Source organism: Heterodontus francisci, chromosome 34 (genome assembly GCF_036365525.1).
Source record: "Heterodontus francisci isolate sHetFra1 chromosome 34, sHetFra1.hap1, whole genome shotgun sequence".
In the NCBI taxonomy this organism is placed as follows: Eukaryota; Metazoa; Chordata; class Chondrichthyes; order Heterodontiformes; family Heterodontidae; genus Heterodontus; species Heterodontus francisci.
In genome coordinates, this window is record NC_090404.1 from 13,870,619 (window position 1) to 13,885,585 (window position 14,967).

The 14,967-nt window shown below is 43.6% G+C and overlaps 1 gene segment (V, D, J or C); it reads right to left on the minus strand.

Moving 5' to 3' along the window:
- Positions 1 to 13,834: 13,834 nt before the first annotated feature.
- Positions 13,835 to 14,545, minus strand: LOC137348662 (T cell receptor alpha variable 17-like). The segment is given in 2 exon segments: positions 13,835 to 14,382; positions 14,467 to 14,545. Coding segments are annotated over 2 exon segments (603 nt in total).
- Between the last annotated feature and the right edge of the window lie 422 nt (positions 14,546 to 14,967).

Sequence of the window (14,967 nt, forward strand, 5' to 3'; positions counted from 1 at the left end):
AGAGGAGTCGGCAGATCCTGATGGCTCACCACGCAGTAGAACTCATTCCCACTCAGCCAGGCTTGTGTCGAGATGTTTACGGTGCTGATCACGCTGTTGGGATCCTCTGCGGGTTGGACGGCAATCTCTGATTTCAAAGGCTTCAGTTCGTGGGTCCAGGACACGTTGGACTCCATAAGGAACATTGGACACGACACAGGTTAAGGTCACCGTCGCCTCCAGTAAGACCTGTTCTATTGATGGTTGCGGCAGAGTAATCATTGGATTTGCGCATGACTGTCCAACTGTAAAACACAAATGAGAATCAACCAAAGCGTCATCGTCAGAATCAAGACGCCAATATTCAACCTTCAATCTTAAGGAGAATAAATCAACTTTGACGTATCAAACTCTAACAGTGCATAAACACCATCGTTGTTTTTTTTAAAAAATTGTTCCAGGGATGCAGTTGGCTATACCAGCACGTATTGCCCATCCCTAATTGCCCTTGAGAAGGTGGTGGTGAGCTGACTTCTTGAACCGCTGTTGTCCATGTGCGGTAGGTACACCCACAGTGCTGTTAGGAAGGAAGCTCGAGCATTTTAACCGAGCGACAGGAACGCTGATGTAGTTCCAAGACAGGATGGGGCGTGGCTTGGAGGGGAACTTGCAGCTGGTGATAGTCCCATGCATCTGCAGCCCTTGTACATCCAGATGGTAGAGGTCACGGGCTTGGAAGATGCTTATGTAAGAAGGCTTGATGCATTGCTGCAGTGCATCTTGTAGATGGTACATACTGCTGCCACAGTGCATCAGTGATGGAGGGAGAGAACGTGGAAGGTGTTGGATGGGGTGCCAATCAAGCGGGCTGCTTTGTCCTGGGTGGTGTCGAGCTTCTTGAGTATTGTTGGAGCTGCACCCAACCAGGCAAGTGGAATGTATTTCATCACACTCCTGATTTGTGCCTTGTAGATGGTGGACAGGCTTTGGGGAGTCTTGAGGTGAGCTACTCTCACAGGAGTCCTAGCCTCTGACCTGCTCTTGTAGCCACCGTATGCATATGGGTACTTCAGTTCAGTTTCTGGTCAATGGTAACCCCAGGATGTTGATAGTGGGGGTCTCAATGATCGTAATGCCATTGAATGTCAAGGGGATATGATTAGATTATCTCCTGTTGGAGATGGTCATTGCCTGCCACCTATATGTCTCGAATGTTACTTGCCACTTATCAGCCCAGGGCCTAGATATTGTCCAGGTCTTGCTGCATTGCTACACGGACTGCTTCAGTAACTGAGGAGTCAAAAATGGTGCTGAACATTGTGCTATCATCAGCGAACACTCCCACCTCTGACCTTATGATTAAAGGAAGGTAATTGACGAAGCAGCTCAAGATGGTTGGGCCTCGGACACTACCTTGAGGAACGTCTGCAGTGATGTCCTGGAGCTCAGATGATTGACCTCCAACACCCACAACCATCTTTCATTGCATTAGGTACAACTTCAACCAGCAGAGAGTTTTCCCGCTGATTCGTATTGACGCCAGTTTTGCTAGGGCTCCTTGATGCCATACTCAGTCAAATGCTGCCTTGATGTCAACGGCAGTCACTGTCAGCTCACCTCTTGATTTAAGCTCTTTTGTCCGTGTTTGAACCAAGGCTGTAATGAGGTCAGGAGCTGAGTGGCCCTGGCGGAACCCAAACTGAGTGTTACTGAGCAGGTTATTGTTAAGCAAGTGCCGCTTGATAGCACTGTCGATGACACCTTCCATCATTTTACTGATGATTGAGAGTAGACTGCTGGGCCAGTAATTGTCTGGGTTGGACTTGTCCTGCTTTTTGTGTACAGGATTTACTTGGGCAACTTTCCGCATTACCAGGTAGATGCCAGTGTTGTAGTTATACTGGAACAGCTTGGCTAGGGGCGCAGCATGTTCTGGAGCACAGATATTCAGTACTATTGCCGGAATGTTGTCAAGGTCCATAGCCTTTTCAGTATCCAGTGCCCTCAATCGTCTCTTGATATCATGTGGAGTGAATCGCATTGGCTGAAGACTGGAATCTGTGATGCTGGGGACCTCAAGAGGAGGCCAAGATTGTTGCAAATGCTTCAGTCTTATCTTTTGCACTGATGTTCTGGGCTCCCCCATCATTGCAGATGGGGATATTTGTGGAGTCTCCTCCTCCTGTCAGTTGTTTAATTGTCCGCCACCATTCACGACTGGATGTGGCAGGACTGCAGAGATTAGATCAGATCCGTTGGCTGTGGGAGCATTTAGCCCTGCCTATCGCATGTTGTTTCCACTTTTTGGCATGCAAGTAGTCCTGGGTTGTATCTTCACCCGGTTGACACCTCATTTTGAGGAATGCCTGCTGCTGCTCTAGGCATGCCCGCCTGCACTCTTCATTGAACCAGGGTTGGTGCCCTACCTTGATGGGGATATGAGGTTACAGATTGCGGTTGAGTACAATGCTGCTGCTGATGGCCCACAGCGCCTTATGGATGCCCAGTTTTGCATTGCTAGTTCTGTTAGAATTCTATCTCATTTAGCACAGTGGTCGTGCCACGCACCACGATGGTGGGTGCCCTCAGTGTAAAGACGGACTTCGTCTCCATAAGGACTGTGTGGTGGACAGTTCTACCAATACTGTCAACGACAGATGCATCTGCAACAGATTGGTGAAGACGAGGTCAAGTAGGCTTGTCCCTCTTTTAAGTTCCGTCACCACCTGCCGCAGACCCAGGCTTGCAGCTCGGCCACCGAGCCACTATAGGTGATGAAGATTGAAATCCCCCACTCAGAGTGCTTTCTGTGCCTGTGCTACTTCTTCCAGCAGGTGTTCATGAAAAAGCACTGATTCATCAGCTGAAAGGGGGGAGAGGAGGGATCCGATGGTATTTGGTAATTAGCAAGAGGTTTCCTTGCCCATGCTTGACCTGATGCCATGAGGCTTCATGGGGTCCACATTCCATGGCAGCTTCCTCTCGCCTCTATACCACTGCGCCACTACCTCTGGTAGGACAGAACATACCTAGAGATGGTGATGTCGGTGTCAGACACATTGTCTGCAAGGTATGATTCGGTGAGTATAACTATGTCAGGCTGTTGTTTTATTAGTCTATGGGACAGCTGGGTTTGCCATTGCCGTTTCTGGTGCCTGGTTCGACTCGGGGTGATCTGTCCACTTTCATTCCTTTTCTTACACTTTACAGCTGTTTGATGGAACTGAAAGTCTTACAAGGCCAGTTAAGGGTCAACCACATTGCTGTGGGTCTGGAGTCGCATGCAGGCCATTAGTGGCCCAGATGGGGTTTTACAGCAATCGACAATGGTTGCATGGTCAGCATTAGACTAGCTTTTAATTCCAGATTTATTAATCGAATTCAGATTTCATCATGGACCATGGTGGGATTCGAGTTCATGTCCCCAGAGCAATAGACTGGCTCTCTGGATTATGAGTCGAGTGACATTGCCACTACACCACGCCTCCCCCGGGGTTGCAGGGTTATGTCTCTTACCCTGAAATTCGTTGATGTTTCGGCATTGGATGACCCCTTTATGAGAGACGTGGCAGGTCTCGACCGTGTTGGTGAACCATTCCCCAGAGGGGACTGTCAGCCGACTGGTCGCCAAGCAGTTGCCGTTCACTGCAAAGGTGGGAGAGGTGATGAAGCCCGAATCCATGTGCTGTCCATTCTTCAGCCAAGTCACTTCATTAATTTTGGATGGAAATGGATGATTGAACACACAACGGTTGCCAATCTGTTGCTTGTGATTTCTTCATTTCTTCTTAGCGTGGGTATAACGGTTGGATGATGTACCACACGATCTACAAGAAAATACGTATCATTGGGATTTCAATTTGTTGAAATCCAAATCATTAACAACTGTCAAGGTTTTACGTCGAATCTACACAACAGATACAGGCCCAATTGTTCGATACTAGAGTTTATGCTCCTCAGGAGCATCCTTTCGCCCTGCTTCATCTCGCCGTATCAAAAGAATCTTCTATTCCTTTTTCTCTCATGTACTTATGCAGCTCCCCCTTAAAGACATCTATGGTATTCACCTCAACTATGGTAAATTCCACATTCTGGCTAAAAAGGTTTCTCCAGAATTCCCTGTCGCATTTTTAGTCAATATGTTCTTTACAGGACCTCCTGTTTTGCTGTAATTTATCAATCTCATTCATATGTTTGAAGGCAAAACCTCATGCCTCCGCCGTCATTTTTATGGAGAAAAGACCACCAGCCTATTCAATCTTTGACATGTATAATGTCTCATTTCTGGCATCATCCTTGTAAATAGTTTTTGCGGCTTCTCCAGTGCCCCTGCATCATTCTCCAAGATGGAGATCAGAACCATAAACAGGACTCTGTGCGTGATATAGAGACCTGAACTGTATATTCAGTACACTAGGTGTGATATGGAGACCTGAACTGTACATTCAGAACACTAGGTGTGATATGGAGACCTGAACTGTATATTCAGTACGCTAGGTGTGATATGGAGACCTGAACTGTATATTCAGTACGCTAGGTGTGATCTGGAGTCCTGACCTGTCTATTCAGTACGCTAGGTGTGATATGGAGACCTGAACTGTATATTCAGTATGCTAGGTGTGATATGGAGACCTGAACTGTATATTCAGTATGCTAGGTGTGATATGGAGACCTGAACTGTCCTTCAGTACGCTAGGTGTGATATGGAGACCTGAAGTATGCACAGATCGTGAATTGTGATATGAAGAACTGAGCTCCACCCAATGGTCAAAGTCTTGTTTAACCAATTGCCTGTACAATTTGAACATAAGTTCTCCACTTATCATAGATGCCCGTCTCAATCCTCCCCTGCTGAAACCTCTAGCAGGCAACACTACCGTGGCATTTTCTTGATCCAGACTGACTCTCCGCGTCGAACCTCGCAGTAGATTTTGCTGCTTCCCACCTCTGACTCTGTGATGGTTAACTGGCCGCACTGGGTGTAGGTTCCCTTCTTGTTCAGCACTGACGGGTAAGTCTCCAATCCAGTGCTGATCGGTTCTTTATCTTTCTTCCAGGAAACAGTGGTGATTTCAGGGGAGTAGTCCATCGCCAAACAGCCGTAGGTCATGGAGCCGCCGGTGTTGGGCTGTTCATAGGAGGAGAGCAGGACGAAGAGGGTGGGAGGAGACAGTGTCGCTGGGAATGGAAAATAGATTGAGCAAGTTAGAATCTGTGATCGGTGCTTATAAAATAATAAAAGAAGTGAAAGTTTAACTACTGGTATAATCTAATTCTAACATTTTCCGATCTAAGCCTACTTTTTTGAATTGATAGACTCGACGTGAAATGCCTTTCTGTAACTTCAGTCTTGTACATAAAGGAAGACACGAGTCTGAAAAGAGTATTCTGGCCTTGAGTCCCCTTTAGACTGAGTGAATTCCGGAATATTGTATCGTTGGCTTCTTCCAGATCTTGATCCCCTGTTGAGGAGCACTCCTCAACCACTTTGACATTAGATTTTTCTGAGCTCCTCCCTATATCCTTTTGCTATCAGCCTCTTATGATCTGTACACAATTGGTCAATTCCATGCTTCTTTTTTAAGACGCTGCCTTAAAACATATCTTTTGACCAAGCTTTTGATCTACCGTCCGTAAAATGTCTTAGGTGTCCCAGTGTCAGTTGTAGTCTGACTACACTCCTGTGAAGGGTGTTGGGTCCTTTTATTACGTTAAAGACGCTACATAGATTTAGGTTTTTGTTGCATTCAGCGGATGCAATTCTTTGAATTGCGAGGGGGTTAATTCTCCTAATCACACAACTCCTACTGCTAAATTTAAAGCCAGCATGTTTATTAAGCATAGCACAGAGTTATAAAATAATAGAACATTAGAGCACAGCCCAAGGCCATTCGGCCCAGCGTAGCTCTGAAAGCTCGCTCTAGTGATCCCGTCCAGCTTCCAATTCCCAATCTCCTTTTCCAAAGTTCCATTACATCGAGCTATTTTGGATTCTGCTCGCAGCATGCTTCCTGATGGGACATTATAGGTCTTAGCAACCCCTGTGCCGAAAAGTAGATTCATACCCTCTTCATGTAGCCTTCTGCTGCTGATTTTAAATCTGTGTCCTCTACTTACCAACTCAGCAGACTGGGGAAATGTGTTTCCCGAATTGCTTTACAAAACCCTTAATAATTCCAAATCCTCCATCAGATCTCACACTGTTCTTTGTTCCCACGACAATAAAGGACGTTTCCAACATACAGCTGAAACCCCCTTAAAATTGACTGAATAAATTTAGTGTACGGAGTTCTTTGGAGCGGAAGTCTCGACTTTCTCCATTTAAATCGTCAAAATAACTTCCAGCCTCCCATCAGATCAGAACAGACGCTGCTTTCTGGAGCGTTACAGTTACTTCCTGGAACTGTTCGTTCTGAAAGCGCGCTCAAGATCAAGCAATCTCATTCAATGATTATCTGATACTTAAAATGTTTCAACATTATTAATTCATTAAAATTTGGGCATGAATGAGTGTTAAAATCAATTAATGTGCAGTCTTTCATCTGGGTAATAGAACAATTCATTTTCATATATCTGGGTGGAGAACTCAGCTTATTAGTTAGATACAGACTAAGGTTCTTTGAACACTACGGGAAAAAAACACTCTCAGATCAGATGCAGGACAGTTAAGTTAGAGACAAAAGCGCCATCTGCACGGCTTTGTCATGCGCAGTAAGCTCACATAGAGCAAGTGCTGCACTCTGAGGAAAGCCACCTCTACACTGAACTGTTAAACACTCCGAGTCAGGTATAGCACTTCTTTGATATAAAACAAAGCCCCCTCTACACTGCTCCATGAAACACCTCCAGACCAGATTAAACCCGGTTTAGATACAGAGTAATTTCTCCCTCTGCATTGTCCCATCAAACGGTCCCAGGAGAGTTACAGCACTAATTAAATAAACAGTGAAGTTCCCTTTACATTGCCCAATCAAACACTCCCAAGGCAGACATATTACTGGTTACAAGCTGACCAAAACTGCTTCTACAGTCTGTCTATCGTGTTATTTGTGATTGTCACAGACTGGGATACTGGTCTCATTGCTGAGACGCCTAGACAAACTTTAAGTCAGACATTAACATTTCTCACAGATACTTGTTTGTAAAGTAAATGGATCAAATTGCAGTCTTAGTTTAGTTTAGAGATACAGCACTGAAACAGGCCCTTCGGCCCACCGAGTCTGTGCCGACCATCAACCACCCATTTATACTAATCCTACACTAATCCCATATTCCTACCAAACATCCCCACCTGTCCCTATATTTCCCTACCACCTACCTATACTAGGGACAATTTATAACGGCCAATTTACCTACCAACCTGCAAGTCTTTTGGCTGTGGGAGGAAACCGGAGCACCCGGAGAAAACCCACGCAGACACCCTGAAGTACAGCAGAACGAACCAAAAGGTTATCAACCAATCGGGAGGACTCCTGTCCCTGACACAGTGAGCAGGCGCACAGAAACAGAACAGGCACAAACGGTGCAACAATCGGGCTCTCAGCAGATAGATCTGCACAATCAGTCAATTTCAATGCAGGTGTTTGACTCTATTTTATCAATTGGCAAATTGCGTTCATTCCAAGGTCTGTAAGATCTTCGAAATTGAACTGATATTAATTTCAGAAATTCCCTTTGGCTTCCAACTGTTTCTCCTTGTCAGTCTACAATCTAAAAACATGTAAGATACAGGTTCCCTGATAATGAGCACATCAAAATGATTAACATTGTGGGTATTTCGATGGCTGTAACAGGAATGCAGTGATAGAGTAAGAATGTAACAAACCTAGCAAACCGTTTACCCACTGGTTTGATATAATTTCATGATTCAATATAATCAATTAAGCAATCTAGGCAAAACATGAAGTTAAATCATTGAAATCTGTGGCGAGACCTTATGGAGCTGAGCACAGATGAGCTTACTAAATTAATTCTAGACATAATGAAAAATTCTCTCCAACCCTTGAGATTTTGCACTCAATGTAATCCTGCCACGTATACGACTCAATTTTGGGAGGTCACTTCTCCTTAATGAATGAGCATTGTTACGAGATTCTAAGTTAATACTCATGTTTGCTGATTTTGTACTGTATTATAAAACATTAGTTAATATTAATTCAAGACCTGTTTCTGCCTCGTGTAATATTAAATTAATATGACACTTAATCAATGTTAAATAATAAACATCATATTGATATATGAAAACAGTCACATTGAATCACATTTCAATTATTCGAAATGAACAATAACTTCTACTCCTGCCCTGCTTTCTGTCTAGACATTTGTAAACTGCGCATGCGCCTGAATGCATTGCTACATCATAAACTTGGTATATTCTCAGCGAATATGTCACATGATGGATCTACAAGTGGAATATTTAAAATAGTTCCAAGCCTGGCCGGAGCCGCATTTCACTAACAGTCGATGGGCTGTAACATCGCTTGTTTGCTCATGCAAAACCTTCGACTTTAAATATTGTCTTAAACCTTAGCTATATTAAAACATTAACCAACAAACACCCGGGCCGTTTGCGATCAGGAACTGTGCTGCCGCTATTTAGTAATACATGCAAGCTTCACGCAATCCCTCTAAATTAATTATTAAATATATTATGATATTTATTGAAAGAAGTTCCACAATGATCACTACAAAACGGGACGAGAACAATTCATTAGGTTCTGCAAATTCCGGCAATTTAAATAAAATCATGTGAGCAATTATTTGACTGCCAGCGCCTTCTATCGCTCAGCAAAATGTTTACAATTGGATCAGTGTTAATTATCTCGCTCTCCAACAACACATGACATTGAAGGAAGAACAGGGTTTGGGCTGCACGCAAAGGATGTAATAACCAGATATATTACATTGACAAGCTACAATTTACAACTCCTATTTAAAGATGTATGTAAATCCAAACCTTCATTCTTCTGTTTTAATCAGGGATATAACAATTAATTGCAAACCACTCACCGAGCAGAACCCAGCGGTGGAATCCGTATGTTCTTATTGAAATAATTTTAGGCATAATTAAAAATTGCCTCCAGCCTATAACATTTTCTGGTCACGTTAATTGCGTGCAGGACACAGCAGAATTGTGAAAGGCGACTAACGATTAATGATCCCTTATCAATATGAGAGCATATTTGGTTAACGTTGCGCAAAATAATTGTTTGAATTAGTGAATTTTACCCTCCAATATGCAAACTTGTTAATTATATAGTTTGTAACTGCAGTAACATTTCACGTACTGAGTGAGCATCGTAAACTATGGATTAATAGTTTAATCTGCAATTATCACTGAAATGAAAAATGCATTGAAATATCTTTAATATTCTTTTTCAGTTCTGAAACCTGCAATCGTCTTTGAAACTGTTGTAAACACACTTATGTCTTACATTCGATCAGAACTCTGCAGCGTTCAATGTCACCGAGGTTAAACAATGCAGAAACGATGAACAATTCCACAAATTTTATTGATACATGTTAACACAGACACACACTCTGCTCAGCAGATAAAAACCAGGTCACATCATTGAGGGGCTGAATCCTGCTTCAGTACGTTTCATGTGCTGTATCTCTAAACTAAACTAAACATGAAGAAGCAGCTTAACTCTACAAAACCATTCAGCAGAATCAAATGTCTTCTTTGGCCTCCTTATCTCGAGAGACAATGGGTAAGCGTCTGGAGGTGGTCAGTAGTGTGTGGAGCAGCGCCTGGAGTGGCTATAAAGGCCAATTCTAGAGTGACAGGCTCTTCCACAGGTGCTGCAGAAAAATTTGTTTGTCGGGGCTGTTACACAGTTGGCTCTCCCCTTGCGCCTCTGTCTTTTTTCCTGCCAACTGCTAAGTCTCTTCGACTCGCCACACTTTAGCCCCGCCTTTATGGCTGCCCGCCAGCTCTGGCGAATACGGCCAACTGACTCCCACGACTTGTGATCAATGTCACAGGACTTCATGTCGCGTTTGCAGACGTCTTTAAAGCGGAGACATGGACGGCCGGTAGGTCTGATACCAGTGGCAAGCTCGCTGTACAATGTGTCTTTGGGTATCCTGCCATTTTCCATGCGGCTCACATGGCCAAGCCATCTCAAGCGCTGCTGACTCAGCAGTGTGTATAAGCTGGGGATGTTGGCCGCCTCGAGGACTCCTGCCACCCGATGCCAAGTATTCTCCGGAGGCAGTGAAGATGGAATGAATTGAGACGTCGCTCTTGGCTGACATACGTTGTCCAGGCCTCGCTGCCATAGAGCAAGGTACTGAGGACACAGGCTTGATACACTCGGACTTTTGTGTTCCGTGTCAAATGTAAAGTTGCAAAAAACCTCTTTACAAAATCCACCGAACCCGCCAGTCATTGAACAAATTAATTATTATAATAAATAGAAAAATAGAAAATAATGGCAGCAGGATTGTTAGTTGACGAACATATTTAAAAGACTAATATTGATGCTTTTACATATTTTAGTAATATTGCCTGATAGCACTACATTAGAATAAATGAAGTTATCTAACTTAAATCTAAGCAAAGTTGCACATTTGTTATTTTTGCAGTTCTTAATTGCATCGAAATTTATTGCATTATATATGAGTGTTCGTGAGAATTAGATTAATAGATGCCAATTTAATTATCACAAAAATACATTAAAATATCGTCAGGTTATTTTTTTGCCGCTGGAGCTTTATGCTTCAATTTTACTTCAAACATAATTAAGCACTTACTGTTTGAAGTAAATCAGAAAACCTGCAGCAACTAGATGCCACCAAGATTAAACTTTGCAGAAACGCCAAACTGATTAACAGACCATAGGTACTTAAATTCCAGACACACAGTCTCATCAACAAATAAACACTGAATCACATCAGTCAGGAGCTTAATCCCACAAAAGCACCATTTCTGGAGAAGCCGTTTTAGAAAGAAAATCACCTGAAACATTGCAACAAATCTCAGTAGGGAATCCACCGAACCCACATTTCAGTGAACGAATGTATCATTACAATAAGCAGAAATATAAAATAAAAAACACAAATAAAACATTTATTTAAAGAGGGCACGTTTCTTACCTGCAATCACCGTCACCATGGTCCCTTGTCCCCAGTAGTCCATGTTGTCACAGTGTTACATTCCCTGCCTGGGTTTCTCAATAACCGGATCTGCACAGAATAGAGAGAAATCCAACATTATTTAAAATATTCATACCTCAGAGGCAAAATAAAATCAGGACGATTCTCCGTAAAATTATAACTGCGTGAATAGTTATTTTCACTTTTTATAACTTACCCTGATATTTTATGTTTCACACAGTAACAAATCAGCAATTATTGAAATCACCAACTGATGGATGAATAATTAATCAGTTTATCTGATTTTAGGGACATCCCGTCTTCTTCACATCCGCCATCAATCTCTCTGCAAACATGTTGGCTGTTACTGTCTATTTAATGGTCACAGCTGGAGCTCTCTTAACTGGTAAGTTCACAAGTTACTCAGCTCTGTGTTTCACATCTGTATTATACATTAGACTGAATCGGCCAGTTCACTGAGCAGAGGAATATCGGTAAATTGATCCGAAGTGAAGAAAACTATCCGGATCCACCTTGTCTCAACACTGAACAGTGTCTGCGAAACACGACAACTTCCCCCGGCGATTGGCAGCAGACCCACCCCAACAAGCTGGATCCAATGACTGACTTTGATAGACACACAAATCATTAAAGCAGAGACCGTATGGAGTTTCACATACACGTCACAGGAGGTGGAAGTGAGGAACTGATTCCGCTCGAAGATGCTGAAGGTTCATTAAAGGAAGTTTTATGAATTCGATTCAAGTACCTTCCTGCTTCAGCTCCTGAACTGTGAGGAATGTATTTGTGTTTAACTGTCCTGATTTAATTCTCAGGTCAGTGTTGGGGGTGACGGGCTGTTTCGGGTTTAGACACACTGAAGTGACATTGTTTAATTTAATATCCCTCTGCGCTCTTGCAGGACACTGTCGAGGGGACACCGGCTGCGAACACAGTAACTGAAGGAAATGATGTTCAGTTGCAATGTAATTATACAACTACAATCGCTAACCCTGACCTATTCTGGTACCGTCAGTATCCCAGCGGATCCATGGAGTATCTGCTACAGAGAAACAGTTACAGCGAGGACCGGGAGAGATTTCCAGGGGACCGTTTTTCAGCGAAGCTCAATAAATCGAGCCGGACCGCCCCGCTCAAAGTGACTAAAACTGAACTGACAGACACGGCGGTGTATTACTGCGCAGTGAGACCCACAGAGACACAGAGCTGGGCTGAATCTGTGCAAAAACTTTCAGAGTGTCGTTTAACATGAGGCACGTTAAGGGATGTTTGTTATGAGGGCGAGTCTCAACTGGTGCTGTGTTTGCGATGCTATGTTGTACTTTTTATTCAATTGCAGTTGTATTTTTAATGATAAATGTATAATAAAATATGCAAATGTAGTTACACAAGTGAAAAACCTTTAGCGAAAGACATGAAGAACGAAATAGCAGTTATAAAGTGAAACGCCAGAGGGGAAACATACTGACAGTCTGGACCTGTGTACAAAGATCACCGGCATCCGGCACTATTTGAAATGAGAGGAAATGAAAGTGAGCCGTTGTGAATGCGGGTTTTGGGTTCTTGTGGTTCATGGAGCGGATCAACAAGGGTCACATCTGTGAGCGGAAGCTGTGAATTTCCAAGCAGCAATTCATCTGATTGCTGCTTCTCTCCCTGTATGTGCTGTTGTACAGGACTCGACATTCACCATCAGCATCACCACAACACATCTCCCCATAAATGGGTACTGGAAACTATGCCATAGGTAATCTGACTGCCCGTTTTCTTCAAGTATCCGCAAGATGTTAAAGTTCTCATCATGTTCACCAGAGGGCGCCATAGTCAGATGTTTCTCTCTGTTCCTTCGGGTCTCAGCCCCGTGTTCTTCCTGATTTGTGGAAAACCCACCAACATTTAAAACTTGTTTATATGGTGTTTGTGCTTGTGAGTTTCAGTACAATACTTGCACCGCCGTCCTCCCCCTTGTTCTGTTTGCTATTCATCGTCAAAATTGGCCTTTACCACATGTATGATTTCGTTACAGATAACGAAAAAAGTAAAGCTATTGCGTCTGTAAAGCTAACGTTCGAGAAAATAAATTGTATATGAAAATGGTCAATGAAGGACAGAGTCACAGAGACAACACTGCAACCCGAGTGAGGAGTTTCTCCCGTCTGACAAGCAAAGATTTCCCTCTCTAGCTGATTAATTTCAGCACAGTGGAATGGCGCCTCCTGTTAGTTTCACACAGACATTATTCTAACGGTTTCACCAGATATTTGTGAAATCGGCTCATATTCCCCTCCGAGGATTTGCTAACACATGTCGGATGATGGCGGTAAGATTTTTATCTCAAAGTCACAAAATATGGGTTTGAATGTGGATGAAAATGCTCAGTTCATTTCACCCACTGTGACTGATCGGACTGAAATGTTGCGGGTGGTTGAGGTGGTGTCTCGGGTTTGATTAAGTTTATACTGGGGGCTACACAAGTGGAATTTCCTTTGGTCCCTGTGTGGATATCTACTCTGAAAGTTGTTTCAGCGTAATCACAAACGTTTTAATTTGGCACGCGCGTTCATTATTCCCCCACAGTGTGGACACTTCAGTGTTATACAGGAAATTGATGTTAATGTTCTCGATGAGACGTCATACAGCAGCATAAAATAAACACTCAGTGAAGTGACCGATTCGGCACCATTAATCCCACAATTAAGCAATGTTGAAGCTTTCCTCAGAGCAGAGATTGCATTCACTCGGTGACTGGCTCCTCAGTCTGATCCTTTATGCTGTGACCGTCAGTATCTCTGATCAGAACCGCTATCCAATTGGAAATTAAAGAGACAGGCCTTGCAGTAACACTGCCCGCGGCAGCTCCGCTCACATCCTCCGTTTGCTGTTTTGTCTTGGACCCACCTTGCCTGCCCTGTGTTATTGGAGAGATTGCTGCCGCTGTGCCGGAACTGCAAACAGTTTTTGTACAGTGACTGCCGCGCTTCCTCTCAGTGTGCGACTGTATCGCACAGTAATACACCGCCATATCCGCGCTTTCCGTGCTTCCAATGACAAATTGGCCTCGTTTGGCCGCAGTGGAAAGATCCAGTTCAAATCGACCTTTTTTCTCTTTTCCACTCGATAGACGCTTTATTACCCAGTCCAGTCCGTGGCCGGATTTCTGTTTGTACCAATGCATGCCGTAAATGCTGGACACGTCATAGCTGCAGTTCATCTGCACCGAATCCCCACTCCGGACTGTTTTCGCAGCGGGAGACTGGAGCACCTGCTCCGTGAGACAGCGACCTGAAAGAACACATTCAGATCATGAAACACTGAAGCAACGTGAATAAAAAATAAACACAGCGGGTTATTGAATAGAGTTCCTACACGTTAGCAGCGCCAGAACGACGGGTAATAGATTCACTGATTCCAAGTAATACATCCTTGTAATTACAATGTTAATAAGAAAACGGCACACAGTTCGCCGCAGAACAGGAACATTGAACATTTGTCTGACGAAAGTCGGAGCCGCCCAGAGAAAGTCTCAGTCACGTGGGTTTGCTGCTCTTGGATTGGCTGGAACAGGACATTGCTCCCCGATGTAAGGAGGCAATTTGTTGATCCGCTGCTGCCTTCGCCAGCGGTTCACATCTGAACATGGAGTTGTCTAATGATGAGATTGTTCCTCTCCTCTTGTGAACGGAATTGAGGGAAATCCTATCCCTTTGTGATAGTGACTCTCTGAAGGGACAGGTCTGGCGCTGGGTGTTAAAATCCAGTAAAATCTTTTCCTTACCGAATAAATGGAGCCTGTGGAACTCCACCCCATAAAGGAATCAATATATTCCGGACTGTCAGAATAACCCTTTCTGAATGGGCTGGATGATT